General features: G+C 33.8%; 1 protein-coding gene across 1 annotated transcript; it reads right to left on the bottom strand.

The window, feature by feature from the left end:
* Window positions 1-207: 207 nt before the first annotated feature.
* Window positions 208-1,035, bottom strand: LOC110796252 (auxin-binding protein ABP19b-like). The gene has a single exon (XM_022001303.2). The coding sequence runs from the start codon at window positions 992-994 to the stop codon at window positions 359-361; it is 636 nt and encodes a 211-aa protein (XP_021856995.1). The 5' UTR covers window positions 995-1,035; the 3' UTR covers window positions 208-358.
* Window positions 1,036-19,450: the final 18,415 nt, after the last annotated feature.

The raw sequence follows: 19,450 nt of genomic DNA, 5'->3' as shown, positions 1-19,450 counted from the left end.
GGTTCATTAGCCTATTTTTGTAGTAGTGTTTGCTTATGCACATATGTTCTTTTGGTGCACCATGCTCTATGTGCACCACGGTTCATAGTCCACGGATTGTTATTTTGACACATGAATTGTAAATAATCGACTAGAGTAGAAAATTAAGTAAAGGAGATAATATTCATATTACAAAATATAACGATTCATTTTATATATTGACGAGGTACAAATACAAGTAGTACGATTATCACAAAAATCGTACGTGTTATTCAATTATACAATAATACAACATACATTACTATAAATTATTGCATGCTACGTAGTACGGCATAGAAAGGTATACAAGATGAAGTGATATTAAAATAGAAATATATTTTTAATTAGTGCCACCAAAGAGTCCCTTCAACTTCTGCACCTGTGCAGCATCAAACAAAGTGATCCTTTGAATTATTTCAATTGGTAGGTCATTTGCTCCTATAGAAGTGGTAGTAAATTGGAAACCAGGATTCGCGCTGTTTAAGCTAACGAATGCAAGAGCAGGAGCATCTCCCACGTTAACTTGGAAGTGAAGTAAAGTATGTGGGAAGATCATAACATCTCCCTTATTCAACGTTTTATAGTAGGCGGTGTTATTTGAGTCTATAAACCCAGCAATTATCGTTCCTTCAATCATCAAGATAACTTCCGACACTCTGTGTGAGTGGATCGGAACAGCTCCACCCACTCCTATATCTAACCGTGCCAATGAAAGGCCTAGACCGTTCAAGGCAGGGAAAGTAAGGTCGGTTGCTATTGCCCCATGAAAATTGAAATGGTCGACTGTTGTGTTACCAACGACACCCAAGCCTGAATAAACAAAGTCATCCGCTGTGAGGCTAGCAGGATTCCTACAAGGATATCCTGCAGGTGTAACAGGAAAGTTGAAGTCTGCCACACAAAAATCAATGACACTGGTGGCGGACGTGAATGAAACAAGGAGAGGGAAGATAATGAGAATTTTCGTAAGGTCCATGCTTGAATGTGTTGAAAATGAGTGTAGGTTGTAGTTGTGTAAGTTTGTAGTTTGTATGTTGTCTTTCATTGTGGGAATTTAGGATCCTTTATATAGAAGGGAAAGGGCGTGTGGAAGTGTTCTTTATTTTGTGTTTTCAATTGGCATGCAACTATGCAAGTGACTGTTATGATTTCATTGTCGTCATTTCTTATATGGATTGGATTATGTGTAATCTTGACATTGGAAAAAGTTGCCTTTATCCTTCATTTTTTAATCGATTTTTATAAGATTATCCCTTTCATATAAAAATTGTTCTTTGAATAGTTGGTGAAAACAACTAAAAGTTCGATTCATTACTTGTCCGTACTACTTTTTTTGTTTTTTCAAAGAAATTAATATTCTAACATAAGAAAGAAATGCTAAAAGAAAGTGTTACATATAACACTACAAAAATTTGTATCATTAAAGACAATCTAATAATGACGGGTCAAACAACCTAATAAAGACGGAAACAACCGTCACAAATGTCTTTTACAACGGGATAATGTCAGAATTTTCCATCAATAACGACCCCTTTTATGACGATCACAAACCTAGTTATAGCCGGTAAGGATAGGATATTTTAGTAATGGTAGGTTTTTGGATAACATGCAAGATCATCTTAATGAAAGAAAGCGTGAACAGTTTTTAAGTTCGGTTGAAGACTCAGGTTTGGACTTTGAATTCACCTAATTTAAATGAACATAAACGTAAGAGCATTAATTGTCTAATCACATATGAGTCGGCTAGCTTAATCACATAAGAGCCGGAAAGTCTAGATAAGCTAGCCGGTAAGGATCACAAACCTAGGCGTGTAAACCCTAAGTCTATAACTCTTTGAAAAATATTAATAAAATATTAATTTATGATCATTAAGACGTGCCGCAATGAATATGGGACACTTACGTACTTACGTGTCATATTTTAAATCGAAAAGTAAGATGTCTAATTTATATACCATATTTTACATGTTATGAAATAGGGAGGAAAACTTTAATATCCTAATTTACAAATTAATCGAATAATGTAATTTTGTATTTCAGAAAAATCTAATATTATTACATACATGAGAGTTTTTTCAAGATATTTTGAAGTGCCACGTAAGATTTCCACGTCACCAAGTTAAATTATAAAGATTAAAAAGATTAAGAAAATGATAAGTCAAAGTAAATTTAATCTAAATAAAAAAGATAAAGCCCAAAAAATAAAGTCAAGGTAAATTTAATCTAAACAAAAAAGATAAAGCCAAGGTAAATTTAATCTAAATAAAAAAGATACTCGTACAAAAATAACTTGAAAATAGAGTTTGGTATAGTCATTCTTCAATTATGTTGTCTTATAAAAACCCATTAGGAACATTTCAAACTAAAGTGTAGTTTTAGGTTTGTTGAATTATTTTGTTTAAAATGGTGATCTTGTTGAATACTTCAAGTTAGAGATTTATGGCATGGATGAATGATGGATGCATCGTCCGAGTTTACCATATGATTATTTTTCATTGTAAACTAATATTTTTCAAAGAGTATTAATAATACTTTTAAAATGTAAATTTGTTAATAGCAGTACATTAAAAATACACTTAAAAGTTCATATACGAAGTATATATTTTCATCAAATATTTTTCTTATTTAGAGTAAATTTTTTATTTTAGCTTTGGTATTACAATTAAGCCAATTAGGGATATCATAGACGGAGTATAAGAGTTTTTTTTATAAATCATACTATAAGTAATTGTATTTTAACTATTGTTTTTTGCCGTGAATTGCACGGACTTCAAACTAGTATTTACAATTTGTAATTTTGTTTTTCAATTTTTACATAAAAAATGTAGCAATTGTAATTGCTTTCAACTTTAAAATTCTAGTAATCAGTCTTGTCCACCATATATTTGACTTCGAATATCTTAAACTTAAAAGTAAAAGAACCAAACAAATATTTGTCAAATTTACAATTAAATTGTTTTCCGTTTGCTGGCCAAATGAATGAATGCGTGTGAAAAAGAACATTTTTTCCCTAAAACAAACTGTTTATTGTTTCTCACTTTCTCTACCTTCAAACCAAAGCAAATCTCCACTAAATAAGTACTTTAGTACGTTTGAAGAATCAAAATAAGAGTATTCGGTATCAATTTTCTTCCAATCTATAATTAATCGTAAATTCATCATCGTCCCCTTGCAATTTGGGAACTTGTTCCTTAATTTTCATAAAATTTTAAGAGAAAGAAAGTCATAAATAGTAAGGTCTACAATGAAACACATCATATGAGAATCACATAGAGTACTGATTAAGTTTTTGTTTTCTTATATTTAAAGTAATCGATTGATGTTACTAATTTCTTCAATTAAAATATATTACGGAGTACTTCGTATTAGATTATAACACTACAAGAATTTGTATCTTTAACGACAACCTAATTACGACGGGTCAAAAATTCCGTCGTAAAAGCCTTTTGCGACGGAGCTAACAACCAAACAATGACGGGAATAACCATCGCAAATGTCTTTTACGACGGATTTACGACGGGATTTTCTATTAACGACGGCCCCCTTTTATGACGGGTTCGCGACAGGAAATCCTGTCGTTAATCAACGATTATTGGCCTTTCGCGACCTGATTTTCCGTCGTTAATAATACAATTTCTTGTAGTGTAAATTGATGTATTTTTTTTAATTATTACACAAAAATATGAGTCCTCCGTTTTTGAATGTTAGTCCCTTTTGGAATCTAAGATCATCCAACTTAAGTACACTTGTCACATGAATCTCAATAGCATCTAACCTATGTGGGTAAGAGAGATAAATAATTAAGGGGTATAATGAAAAACTTTAGGAGTAAATAAGTGGGTCATTTGGATGTTTAGAAGGAGATAATGGAGATAAATGTTGGATAAATAATGAAAAATTCTAAAATAGACTAACAAAAAAAAGCAATTAAATACGGAAAGAGGACTAACATTCAAAAACAAAGGGTTCGAAGTAATAGATTATAATTTGTTTTTTTTAATTTGTAATTTACAAAATAAAAAGAAATATACATTTACTAAAATATATTAAATATTTGTTTCCTTTCTGATATCGACTACCTAATAAAAAGAAATATACATTTTCATAGTAAAGCTAGTGTATAGCTTAAGCGATGCCCCAATTTTCTAGTTTCAATAATATAATTTGTTTTTAGCATGAATAATTGTTCCTTTGATTTTCTCCTTAAAATTTATTTGGTATCAAATAAAAATGTTTTTCCCATCAACATCTAGTGAAATTATAAAATAATTGTAAGAGTTATTACATAGTACTTGAAATAAACATTCCTAATTCTAAGTTATATATTTATTGGAGTAATTATCATATTAAATAATTGGCTAAGATGACAAGAATTCTACCTTACATCTTGTTGGTCCTATATTGCATGTTCAAGCCTTACTAAGATTTGTTTTTGTATGTGTATTTCTTGCTAAGTGGATGACATGTCATGTTTCTAGGGAAAGAGGGTTCAACGTGGTATAATACTTTATTATAAACATCTTTCTATATATTAGTAATTTAGTATAGATTTATTGATTTAACATTGATAGTAAAAGTAAGTTGATGACCTTGAATAGTGTAAAAGTCAACATGGTACGAAGACGTTAAGGTATCAATGATTTATTGATTACGTATATTTTACAAAAGATGGTCAAAGACATGACTTGAATAGTGTAAAAGTCAACATGGTACGATATTTGCGGAACGGGGGAATTGAAGTATTAGATTAGATTAGTTTTTTATTTTGGATTTCATTTCATTTTATATTTATATTTTAATTATTAGCGTGTTTGATTTTGGATGAAACCGTATATGGGTAATATAAACAATTAAATAATAAAAATATCTACGTGGCACCCAATTATTTATCTATGTGGCATTGGACTTTTATAATTCAAAAATAATTTCAAAATCTTATTTTTCATTGTCCGAAACCATTAGCTTTCCTATGTGGCACTATAATATTGGATTAGTGTTTGATTTTGGATTGAATTTTATTTTAGATTAGTATTTGATTTTGGATGAATTTGATTTTAGATTTTTTTTCTATTAGAGTGTTTGATTTTGGATGGAGTTGTATATATTAGTCATTAATTAATTAAAATATACATGTGGCACCTAATTAATTATCTACATGGCACTCAATTTTTTTAATTGATAAATAAATTAGAAATGTTATTTTTCATTGGACGAAAACATTAGATTTCCAACGCTGCGCTCTAATAATTCAGCAAATATGCCTCCTTTACATGTATATATATGAAAAATTTGGTAATATTAATCCAACATTTTGTCGATTTTCTTTTATTAAGCCCACCTAAGACATACTTTTTAATAATCCCACATTTACTACCTAACAACTTTTATTGGATCTAACTGGCTGGTTTGTGGATAAAAAGTCAACGTTTTTAAAGTTGACAACCCAAACTTGTTTTGTTCTCTTTTCTCCTCCATTTTTCGCGTAGGACAATTCACCGGATACAACAGGTCTATGACCTGTTAGGACTAATAAAAGTTGTTGGATAATAAAGGTAGGATTATTAAAAAAATATGTCTTAGGCGGATTTAATAAAAAAAATAGGCCAAAAGTTGAATTAATATTATCAAATTTTCATATATATATATATGTATATATATTAGATTTCTTTAGTTCGTGGATAAATTGAAATTTAGCTTTTCAATAAAGAAATGGAGATAAGGATGTGTACGTGTAACTTATATGAAATAATTGGTAAGCTAATTAACATACCAAACATTAATCATTCCTCCCTCTAAAAAATAAAAATTTCTATATTGAATTATGGATAAATTGATTGTTACCAACTAAAAAAGCACCAATCTATTTTTACACCTACTAATTTCAAACTTTTTGATTTTACCATCTAGAAAGAAAAAAAACGGATTTTGCCACTGTTCATCAATTTTATTTTGACCAACTTTTGTGATTTATACGTAAGGAATAATAATTTCATGTTCAATTTTGTTGGAATCGTCTCAATATTAGCATAGCAATCAATTCAAAAAATTAACAAATGACAATATTTGCCAATACATAACTAGAGATACTAATGATCAAATATATACATGGACTAACATGAAAATGTATGGTGTACCCTTATTTCAAAACATATCGAATATATTGTAGTTTTTTTTTTTTTGGTAGTAAGCATGGAATATATTGTAGTTATTGAAGCATAACATACTCTATCCTCATTAAGTACTGAAAAAGAATACCAAGCAAGCTCGGTAAAGTTAGATGGTGGGAAGCTGTTACTATAAATTAGAGTATTACTACAATATTACACATATTGTACTATATATAATTGACGCTTATCTAGAATAGATGAGAGCTTTGGCACTCTCATCTACTCTTTTGGAGTCTGGAAGGCCCATCTGAATCGATTAGTTTTACTTAGATGTCATAATTTTGAGGCTCTTCATCTGTTTGTGTTTAGGTTTAGAGTAACGTTTTTCTTATCTTTTACCTTACTGTCTTATATAAACCTCTTATATAAATAGGTTTACGTAAAGATCGGTTTTACTAATTTTATGGCAAATGCAAAATATCGTCAATGACACTGAAGAAATCACTGAAGAACTTACTTTGGGACATCGATTCTATGTGCACAATCCTCGTGGTAATAAAAAATTGTTTCATAAAATTACGTCAAAAAATATTTACAATTTCATGGTAAATGCAAGAGATACGGTAAATACTTAAAACTCGTTATATTTTAGAAACACTATGCTAATGTCAGATTTGCACATAATATGTAAGAGGGAGTAATTTAGAACTACATAATGAATGATATATTCATAAACATTAAAAAAAAAACTCATTCATGATTACTTTCTGGAGATACATTAGAATTAAATCTTCCGCATCAACATTTCCTTTTTTCATCCAGAAATTGAATTTATTACAAAATTCATTATACAGTATATCAATCTTACAATCAATTAGACTTGAACTGTTTGATCAACATTTCCTTTTTTTCATCTAGAAACTCAATTTATTACAAAATTCATTGTACATTTATATCAATCTTACAATCAATTAGACTTGAACCGTTGAAAAATTACCGATGATACATGGAATGGGCCATGCATGTGTCTCATTTATGAAAAAAAGACACGAGCACACATGACACAACTTTCCCTTGTTAGGGTACTAGGCACAAGGGCCTGACATGTGGTCCCACACGGCCCGACTATATACTATTGAAACACAGAAGTACATGCTTTACGTAAACGTGTACTATTGTAGACACCTAAATCGTGTCTCCCTTAATGGGATGATGACGATACTATTATCCTTGCTAGGTGTTTGGTGCAACTCCGTGCGGAAGTCCCTATTGCTAAAATGTATTCCAAAATCCAAAGTCCAACCCCCGAGCTCGTTCCCATTACGGAACTCGGGTACAAAATTCAATTTTCAAAAATCAATTTTAAATCCAATCACTATCTCACCCAATGGACCTCTCCATTGGCTTTACAAGGCATTTTCTAGTCAAAATAACACTAAGCAATCCGAATTCGGACGCCGACCCACAAAACCGAGCATGCCGGGCCCCGTCCCTTAAAATCGAGTCCAAACACAATTTCGAAATTCAAAACGGCTTGTTTTTAGACGCAAATCAAGCCTTAATCTTAAGCATTCACTACGTGCCAACTTTGTATAATTCGTACAAAGGTACACCCGTAAGAGACAAATGCAAGGATGGCGTCATCGTCCTTGCTTTGGCGGATTCTAAGCCACGTCACCCGCGCCAGGCGCAGGGCCTTGCCCCAGGCGCAAGTGGCTTTTGGTTTTAGCCGGATAATTATCTATTTAAGCCCTCATTTAATTTATTAACCATTTGAGGCAGCAAATCAAAAACACAACGTCGTAATTTCAAAATCTGCTCTCAAAATCCAAATTCAAAATTCAATTCTAAACTACAAATTCCTATACAATTTCAAGCATTTAAGCAATTGGGAGCACTAATCGGAAATCCAACATAACCTTAATTAGGTAATTCTGAATCCCTACTTAAATCTACAATATTTTCTACTCTTCTACCTTTCTAAATCCAAAATCCTAAGATGTTATCATTAGGGTTCATATCCTTGATTAACTAGGAAATACAATGCCAAAGGTGTCATCTTTGGGAGGTTTTACTCTTGAAACCCTCTCCAAATGATTGTCCAAAAAACCACTTCCATTATGCCATAGATTCAATCTTTATTTAAAAAATGATTAGTAAAGTTGACACTTTTACTCTTAAAAGTGTTACTTACAACAATCACACATTTTTACAAAATCAAAACCCTTTTATGATTCAAATACAAGTTATGGATTCTATGATGTTTAAGGTTGTTTGTAATCACTTCCTTAAACTAGAATCAATGTCCAAGTTATGGAGCACATTAAAGTTGAGATCTTTTCACATTAAAATATTTGGACTTTAAACGTTTAGCCTCCTAAGTTCAAGATTCAAGATTCAAAGTTCAATATTTCAATATTCAAAGTTCAGTTTCAATAATCAAAATCTAAGACACTTTGGGATCCATTAGAGTCAGGAGGCCTTCCACCTCCATCCTCTAACTCATTTGAGCACCCACCTGAGGCACCTCCAGTTTTATCTACATTTACTAACTCTGAGTGATCCTATTGTTCCAAAACCTGAAAGGAATTGGACACCACCACCAAAGTTTGTTTCTCCTTTCTAAGTTGGACAATATTAGTGGCATGTACAAACCCCTCTTCAATGGTATCAGTATTATTAGCCACAAAACTGGTGTTTGTGTCCTCTACTGTTGAACCACTAATGTTATTGTTGGTGCACTACAAAAAAAGGGTACATATTTAGACGGAATAGTTGTGACAGTGTGACAAAGGGTCGCAACGAGTTTTGGGGGCGCGGATATAAATTTTCAAATTGCGACGGTTTAAACAGTCGAAACATATTTCGACGGTCTATAGCGTCGCTATTAGCCAAAAAAAGACACGTGATACCCCACGTGTTTGTAAGCCCGCAAAACCAATTACACATTCAGGCTAAAAAGGATCCCGCCTATTCTCCTAAATTTTTTGCTGAATCGCGCTTTACACTCACCTCATCTCCCACGTTTCCCTCAACCTCCTCACTGACCTAGCTCCAAACCCTAACCTCCTCCCGATGAATCCGTCTTCACGCCTCTTCACCTTCAGCACCATTAACGAATTCCTTGGATTTCTTTTTCAACCTGTACGTTAGAACAATCAAATCCCTCAATTCTCTCAGTTCAGCCCACTTTCTCTCACTCTCATTCTATATATTCATGGAAAATCCCAATTGAATTCAAAATTTTCCCAACAAACTCAAGTTAAATTCGCTGCTTTCTCTGGAGTTTTTATTGGAGAGCATCCTCTGGTTTATGATTTGCTGCTTCCTTGGTGTATCGGATAAATTCGCTCTAGTAACTCGATCTTCCAGGTTAGGTTTTTGCCTTTTTTTTTTACTTCTGTTGCCGAAAATGTATGATTTATTGTTAATTTGAGAGCTTCTTGATTGTCTAAATTATACTAGCTCCATGATCAGATGAACTTTATATTTCCCCATTGCTTGTTCTTTGGGTGACTCCCGGGGAAAGGAGGCTTTGCATAGTAAATTTTGAGATTTTTTCTTGATTGCAGGATGATTTAACTTAATCTTGGGGTGGGGAATTGCTTTGATTCCATCTCATATGATAAACCTGCCTTGTTCAAAAAATTTTAGACTCGTATTTTTCAATACTTAGCAGCTTTCTTTCACACCTTTGCTCCTTTTTTCTTTAACGTTTTTTGCAAGTGCGACTTCTGGGATGCTCTTGTGTTATTTAAATGTCTAAACTCAATAACTTCATAAGCTTCTAAGATTTCCTTAATGAAAACTCATCTGTAATTAGGGAAAATTTGGAAATAATGAGTTTCTCTTGTGATATAAACTCGTTTACTGATTTCTTGCTAAAAGAGTTGGGTTTAAATTAGGACGGAAGTATATCAAGTGAAGAGACTGCTTACCTCCAGTGTTGTTGTGCCGTTGATAGCTTCTCCTTTGATGTAAAACAATCCTGCGAATAATTTATCTGGAGCAAGTTGCTTAACTTAGTGGCAGCATCCTTGTGAACATATATTTCTTTTATTGATGATAAAGGTTATTTATTTATGCATAGGTTCGGCCCACATATATGGCTTCAATGATTTCCTTATAATGATGAGCTAACAAAAGTCCTTAGTTTGAAATTCATCATTTCAGAATGATAGACCACATTTTATTTTGGTAATCAAAGCCTGGTAACTTTGTCCATTAATTTGTCAAAAAATGTATTGAGTTATAATGTGAAGAACCTGCTGGTAGATCAGTTTCTTATGATTATCATTTGGTTAGTTTTACTATGGTTTGGTAGTAATTAATGGTCAAAATCTGAGAGATTTAACCACGAATTTGGAGTATTTTGAAAAGGAGGTGTATTTCAGTTCATTCCTTGAACTAAGTAATCCTGCCTTACGTGGTAATCTTTGTCGTTTTGGAATTATTCATATTCTTTTTTTCGTACTCATAGATGGTGAATGGAAATTCTCGAAGGATTTAACTTGCAAATTAAACTTCTTATTTGATTATACGGGTTAGGATAAAAGTCAATTAATTATAATAATATCCACTTGTGCAAAATATCAAATTAGCGTTTGAGTTGCACTGTTCCTGATCTAACTTGCCAATTTCCATTTTAACAAATACACAAATATGGTTAATTACGTTTAAACTATTTCATTATCATTACATCAGAACTATTCGTGAAGCTCTTGCCTAGGCTGCAGTAAAGGTTGATTCAACCTTAATCTTGTAATTGCTAAAATATTATTCTCAAAATTCTTTACCTAAAAGATAATGGACTGGCCACTACCAAAAGAATAAATTCTTTTACGTTATTTGAGAAGACTCTGAACTGTATTAAAAATGGTCGCGCTCAGTTGTAGTAATAAAAGTAAAGGTTGTTTTTCTCTGTGGTGTTTTCCTCAAAGTTAGTTTAGGTTTGAACTAGATAGAAGCCTTATTTTCAAGACCTACATCCTGGTGATCATCTCATAATCCTTAACTTGGCACAACCACATCTCTCCGGCTGGGTGATCTACTTAAATTTAACATTTGACTTGGGAGATGGAATTATAGCATATATCTAGAACAAAATTTTCTTGCAGAAGTCATAACTTGAAGTTTTCTCATTGGATTAAATGGTTGCTTGGATTAACTTTGGACTTAAGCGTTTAGGATTATTTACATATCATATCAGATGTGGTAGTATTTTACTACCAATTTCTTTGTATAGCTGAGTGTAGTACTACCACATCGGATATGATATGTAAATAATCCACATATATTTCAGGTAGTTTTCTTATGTCTTATACTGTAATAATGTAATACCTATGTGCACTTGTATAAATATTTACTCAATGCAATACAATTTTGACCAAGTGACACTTTCCTACAACATCCATCAGACAACCACTTGATTAGAGATGAAAGGCATCACCAGGAGTTCAGAAATGTATTTAATTCCAAGTTTTGCAAAGTATCCCATCTTTGACTTAGGTGGACTGTAGTTTTTTTTGTTGCATTTTGTTTTTGGTGGTTAGGTTGTTTGTGTTTAGGGCATAGAATGTTAGTGAGGAAGTGATGTCCTTTTTTAGCTTCAGGTTTTGTGAGATAAAGTTGTTGTGCTGCCCGTGTTTTCTTGCCATGAGCTGAGCTTCTGAAATTTGTCCGGCTCTGCAGTTTGGGAAGGAGAACGCCTATTTTTGTTGTTAATTTGTTGAAACGGTTGGGTTGTTTGATGTCTGTTATGCTGGTGGTATTGAATTGCTAATGATTGCTGCTGTGAATATTGTTCTTCTGATCTGCTTCTTCTTTGATCTGATTTTCTGTTTGGTTCTGTTCTGCTTAATCTTCTGCCAGTATGCCGTTCTGCGTGTTTTATGTTGTTTTTGTCTTTGATGACTTAGCTTGACTGTAGTTTTTTTTTGTTGCATTTTGTTTTTGGTGGTTAGGTTGTTTGTTCTTGTTGGGTCGTTGGTGTACTTGTTAGTTTTGTAATCTGATTCTTGTACAGGAAGGGATGTCTTTCTTATAATTGTTCTTTGATTGATTATAGGCTTATAGCTCCTCCTTGCTATGGGAAGGTAAATACAAGAGCGCCTAGTCATTTAGTGATGATAAACTTAAAATGGGGCATACTTTTCAACCTTATTTGGTTTGTTGCATTTCAGTTGCTATAGGTGATAAGTAGATAAGAACTTAAAAACACGAATATTGTGGCACATGTGATATGTGCCACGAGATCACTAAGTAATATCGTTGAATTGCATTACTTTTTACAATATTGTGGCACATTTGATATGTGCCACGAGATCACTAAGTAATATCGTTGATTTGCATTACTTTTTACAATATGTGCCACGAGGTCACTAAGTAATATCATTATTCAAGCACTTTCTAATCAATTGGCAAAAGATTGAAGTTAAATGCAGATTTTTGCAAGGGTGCCCAAGTAACAAAATGTATACCATCGTTCATACCTTCCATAGTGCAAAACATAGCCTCTTACGAGAAAGTTTTGATCCGTTCTTATTATTTCTGATCAAATTAGTTCTGATCAGTTCTGTTCAGATCAGTTTTTTTCTGATCAGTTCTTCCTAGGTTTGGGTTTTGTACGGTTTTTCTTATCTTCGTCTCGAATAACCATCATTTGCAATGCTGGAATTATTGTTTGGTTCCGCTCTTTCTATGCTTCTTTTGACAGGATCAAAACCGTCGATTATTTCTTATCAGTTCTGATTATTTCTGGTCATATGATGATCTGTTCTGTTATGATCAGTTCTGCCTAGATTTGGGTTTTGTCCAGTTTTATTGTTTGGTTCTTCTCTTTCGATGCTTCTTTTGACAAGATCATTGGGTGGTTGTGAGGAAACTCCATTGTTTTTCGAGTTGATTGTAGTTATGCCCTTCTGTTCACATGCTTCAATTTGAGTGTGCTCTTGAGGTCCTTCTTTACTGTCAGTACTTGCCTGTCTTTTATTACCAATACCCTCCTCTTTTAAGACATTACTACACGAACCTTGAACTGGGATGAAGGTGGAAGCTTATTGTGATTGTCTTGGAGTTCCTGTTCTTGTTCTTGAATGTGAGACATGTCAAGTTCTCTTGTATTATGGATTTGGCTGAATTCCTTGGAGTCCTGCCACCAGTATTTAATCATATTTTCTGCATTTTTTTATTCTTTAGAATGGAAGATATAAACAACATGAAAATTATAATACCTTGTGCTCAGGGCCTCAGGTGATCTTTCTCTAGTAGCCTTGGCATTTGTGGATGGTGAGCCGCAAAGGGTGACGATGGCAATGGTGATGAGGGAATCAACAACAACTAGAATGAAAATTTTGTTGCCTTAATATATATACCTCTAACTCTTTAAAAGCAAGGACTCGCTTGTTACTATTCACGAGCAATAGTACTTTGTCTGTTTCGCCCTTTTTTTCCTTCTTTCGTTTTTCTTAGTAGCAGTGTTGGTACGTTTTTGCCCTTATATTTCTATTGCCTTGCCCAGAGGAGAGAGAAACCTCAACATTTTCCTATAATTTCCTCCCTTTTTCTTCTCCCTTTCTCTTTCTCTATGAATGTCGGTGCTCTCACTCTTCATTTTCTTCGATCTCTCCTCTTCATTTTCTCTATGATGTTTTGGATGTTTTTCCTTTAATTTGTTTAATTCTTACTTCATGTCTTCATGTACCTAGAAAGTTGTTGTGCTTGACAGAATATTGTGTATTTGAATTGATGTGAAAGGGTCGGTTTCACTTCATAGGTTCTCTTTTTCTCTTTTTCTAAGCGATTTAATGCCGTTCTTGGTGAGAGTGGTCTCAGCAGTATGTCGTTCTTGGTGAAGTTGACTATTGTGTTCCATCTTTCTCTAGTTTGAGTTAGTGTAGACATGTAAACAGAAGAAACATTAATACAATAATATCTAGCTTCTTAGCATGGATCCTACCCCATGCTGTCAGAGTTTAGTCGTCCTGCCTTTTCCTCACAAGTAGAAAATGCAATTTGCAATTGACCCACATGGTACAACCTCCGTTTTCCTGATTAGCTACTTTAACAACAAAAACTAAGGAGAAATCAAGATACTCAAGTGGTTACCTTACTACCTTTTTCTTTTAGAAGGAAAGAGATTGAGAGTAAGAGAATTATTAAATATAATTGAGTCCCGTGGAATGGGGTGGAAGATGATAAATTGAGAACAAAAAGTTGGCATAAATAGGACTAAGTAAAAGCGAGTAGATTGCTACTGCTGCTATTGCTATTGCTCCCTTGGTCTGATTTTTCCTTATTATGAAGTCCGAACCCTCTTAAATTGTGATTGTGTGTGCATGGCTAGCTGGTTCAAATATCTTGTATGCTGCATGTTTCCTGTGCTTTGGGATGTAGTTTAAGTTTCTGGACTCACGGTTTTCTGGGAGGAGTTTGTGTTGTACTGCTGAGTATGCTGGGCTGGTTTCATTTCGCGAATAATGTTATTTCCAATTGAGGTAGGTCATTGTATTTTCATTTGCGAATATTGATGTGACTCATGTTTAGAAACAATTTCACATACTGCATTAGAGATACTAATAGCATACTGCAGTTTTTCTTAAGAGAACGATACATAACTACAGCTAGTCTGCTAGTATTTTTTACGGTGATTCATCATTCTAAGGTGATATAGCTCGATAGTCTTTTTTTTGGCAACCATCTCAGCTAGTGTGCCATGAAACTCAGCTAGTCTGCCATGACTGTGGTAGGCCAAGAATTCTGCTGTCTTGTGGTAGGCCAAGCTTGCAGATGTCTTCTAGTCCACTGTTGTGACATGTAGGCCAAGCTTGTAGATGTCTTCTAGTCCATTGATGTCTTACATTTGTAGTTGGATGCATAACTTGATAAGAGCTCCTGAACATGTGTAAGTAAATTATCAATCATTAGCCACAAGCTCACATGCCACAGCTTTCCAAGACTGATCAATAATTAGTCACATTATCTAATTGTATTTTAGAATTAAGAAGCAGAGGAAAAAAATGTGGCCAGTTGCACCAAGCAAGAATCTATTGCAATATATCAGCACCCAACCAGTAGACTACTGATTATTAGATTATGATTAGTACTTTAGTAGTGACTGAATTGAGTAGTAATTGAATTGTTATTGAGGTGTTGTTTAGGGATTCATGAGATTGGTAGTCCGTAGTTGCTTACTTCTATATGCTTGTAGCTTAGAGTGGTTACTTGTTTGAGCTGCTGATTTTATTATCAGGATTTCTTCCAAATCCAGAACTTGAGACTTCTGTTCTATCTGTGTGGTATTGTTATCGTTCTGTGTTCTCTATCAACTGATTAAAATGTGATTCTTTGTTACCTTTCTTTATGGAATTATTACTAAGGTAAACAACTAATCATGATTCTTTAACATTGTTCTTGACCTTATTGTTAATTTTCCCTTGATTTTATGGAATGTTCATCATACTCAATTCATATATATTTGACATAAATTTTCTTTGCAGATTATTGATGATTCAAGTGGTAATAGTAAATGTAGATCAAGAGATGAACAAGTTATCTTGAAGCTAAGCTAGCATAAGGATAGGTTTACTTGTTCGTAACCTTGTTTTTATTTAGTTTTGGACTATCTTGTAGAAAAAATGATAATGCTAGTTAAAAAGTTATTTTTGTTTTAAAACTATCGCTTTTATTTCAGTTTGACTAGACTCTGCGAATTAATTTAATGTATAGATGATTTTTATCACTTTTTCTAAATTAACTACTTAAGTATATATATGAATCATAGCATGATGTTATATATATATATATATATATATATATATATATATATATATATATTATATATATATATATATATGTTGCTTTAAGATAGTACGTGTACGTACGTAGTACGTTAATATTTGTATTTGATTATGATTTATTATCTATGGTCGATATATTTTTTTTATAGATAATTCATGAAAAATAATATATATATATATATATATATATATATATATATATATATATATGAAAAAAAATATGATGCAAATTGTGACGCTCCAAAGTCTCTAAATTATTACGTATATATGAAAAATAATATGATGCAAATTGTGACGCTTCAAAGGGTCTAAATTATTTTGGAGGGAATGGAGAGACCTCGCACGAAAGTAAACATATAGTGACTCTAATAAGAGTCTATATATTTCGGGTGTCTAAAGCGTCTCTATATGGTTTATAGTGGCGGAAAAATGTGTCTATACGCGTGCAAATAGTGACGCTTTATATAGTCTAAATATTGCGACTCCCTATATAGTCACTATATCCCAATTAGCGACGGAGAAATACATCGCTGTTTTGCAAATTGTGACGCTCTAAAGCGTCGGTAAATAGCGGCAATGAAAATAGCGACCCTCTCCCAAAGCGTCGCTATGTGAAATAGCGACACTTTAGAGCGTCGCAATTTGTCCCAAAAAGCGTCACAATGTGCCGCGTTTTTTTGTAGTGGTGTTTCTAATCACCCATTTCTTATTCCCCTTTTTTTCTTACAATTAGAAACAAGATGGCCCATGATCTTGCAGTAATCATAAAAAATTAGCTTCCATTCATACCCAATGTTTATGATTTTTAACATACCATGTTCATCCTGGAATTTTACACAGTCGGGGAGATTTTGAGACAGGGTAACCTCAACTTGCATGCGTGCAAACTGAAGCTTATCCCTGTTTATTGTGGTTTGATCATCTTAGATGAATTCCCCAATAGAACCCGCAATCTTGCTCAAACTCTTAGTGCCCAAACTTTCAAATCAAGATGCTTCAAATGAATCCAGATTGGTACCACCTTGACTTCATCCTTAAAATCAACAATGTCCTTATGCCAGGGTTTGTAGATTACAGGTTTCTTGTCAAATGTGGGTCTATTAGCATCTAGTACTTTATCACAATTCTCCATAATAAAGAATCTCACAAGAAAAACACCATGTTCAATAGTAACTATCTTGTCTACCCCTAGGTCTTTCCATATTCTTCTAAAGGAACCCTCAATCACATATAATGGGGGATACGCACCCAGAAATGCACAAATTACAACGGAGTTCCAATAATCCACCTCATCTTGAATATCATCTTGTTTAATGCACACAACACTATCATCATGAACACATTCAGGTTGTAAACCTAGAATGGGGGTTACCTGATTTCTTTGCCTATTCCCCGAATTCATCACTGATAACCACGATGAAAATGTTCGATGAGCCTCCAATCGTGATTTCAAAGAAGAGAGGAATGTTCTTGGGGATAGAATCCAAAGTTTTCGCTTCCACCTCCGATTGATGCCCTCCATCATTGGATTCAACCTCCATACCCAAAACACCAGGAATTTCAGGAAGAATGGAGATGTGGCTGCTCCATTTAAGAAACTACAACATCGAGTATGAAGCCTTAACTGCTATAAAATTCCAATGTTTCGCTGCTTTTGTGGAAGATTTTAGTCCAACACTAAAAATTGAATCCCAAAAGGAAATCCTACAGCTTACCGATCCAAAGGCAAAGCAGCACTAGACGCTACACATTGATGGCTCTTCTAACATTAGAGGAGTACGTGGGGCTCAAAGTAGTGTTGAAACCTCCAATGGGAGATATGATATCACAAGCAGTGAGGTGTAACTTTCAAGCCACAAAAAACGAAGCAGGGTATGAAGTTAATTGACTAATAATTAACTAACTAAATACACAAAAGTAAATTCAAAAAAAATAAAAGAAGTAACTTTGAACGTGCTTTTATGTTTGCAACTTGGATAAAGAGATCGAGATTCAAGAAGAAATTGACGTACTAATCTAATTGTCTTGCCATAGAAAGCTACCACACCATATATCTTCCATTCTATCACTTTCTTCGATGTAGATAACGTCAACCTTTTCAGATGCAACCCATAACCAGAAATGACTCGCACCACCTAGACCTCCTCGTTTAACAAATCTTCAATCCCTCCATGGAAGGTTTTAATTAATAATTCCAACCTTTAGATGGAATTTTCTTATGATGGTCACTTGTGATCAGTTATCTAAAAAATACGTAATAATTTTTTTTAAAAGTTTTTCGCAGATAAATGAAGAGTGGCAACTGTACTCCCCTACGGCCCTAAGAATTTCACCAGTTCCCTTCTCAATTCAAAATCCACAAATTTGCAACAATAACAATCACCCTTTAAACCTCTCAACCAACTTCCCTCCACTATATCAGTATCCATATTCCTTATATGATGAAAGACAACTAAGGGATGAAGTCCATTACCTCCATTCTCTCTGGCGTCGAGACCCTCATTTGATCTTAAATCGTCCTTCTCAAACTATACACTTTCTTAAACCCTCACCAACAATATTAAAAAAAAACTAGGAAATTCCCAAAACCCTCAACCCCAACCTCTATTATGCAAATCAATGGCTTGTTGAATTAGAAGCGCCCAAATACCCATCACCATCTGGGTCAAGTTGGCCTGAGTTTAAGCCCCACTTGACCCCCGTTATATCAGTCGGAGACGATTGAAGAGTAGAAAAGTGTCTTGGCTGTGAAGATTCAGTTGAAGGGTTTGCGTTCTTTCTCTGGGTTGTTTCATAGAGAGGGATGAATTTCACAAGTTTCATCATAAGCAACGGTTATTACCATCGTAATCATAATCATCGCAAAAACATTAACTTTTTGATACAGAGGAACCAATGGAGAGAGAGAGGTAAGTGGGATGGCAAGTGGTGGTAGTTGTGGTAGTGGGTGGTTGTGGGTGGCCGTCGGCACTGATTCCACATAGAAGAAGAGAGAAAAGGAGAGGGAGAGAGAAGGAAGAAAATTGAGAGAGGAAGGGAGGAGAGTCTATCCATGCTGGTGGAAGGAGAGAGAGAGAAGATCACATCTGGAGGGCGGTGGAGGAAGGAGGAGTTGGGGGGGGGGGGGGGTATCTTCAGTGGAGGAATAAGTAGGGGTTCTGCCAGCCGATGGAGAAAGGATAAGAGGAGAAGGAGAAGGGGAAAAAAGGAGAGAAAGAAAATATATTTTGATCAATTATAAATCAACACGTGTATATGTAACATGTTATAGCGAGTACGTGGTTTACCTGACGAGACTATTAAAAGCAAATTAGTCTACAACTTCGGATTCTATAATAAAAACACATATGTAGACTTAATAAAAGAAAACCGGACAAATGATGGATTAATATTTCCAAATTTTCCTAAAAAAAATACAAAACATTGATTAACAAAGAAATAAAAGTGAAAAAACCACCTTATCTTATTTGTTTAAAATTTCAGGATATGTAGCGTTAATTTTCTTTTTTATTTGTGTTTTTCGATTTT

Source organism: Spinacia oleracea, chromosome 2 (assembly GCF_020520425.1).
Source record: "Spinacia oleracea cultivar Varoflay chromosome 2, BTI_SOV_V1, whole genome shotgun sequence".
NCBI classification, from domain to species: domain Eukaryota; kingdom Viridiplantae; phylum Streptophyta; class Magnoliopsida; order Caryophyllales; family Amaranthaceae; genus Spinacia; species Spinacia oleracea.
This window is presented reverse-complemented; position numbering and strand designations above follow the sequence as displayed.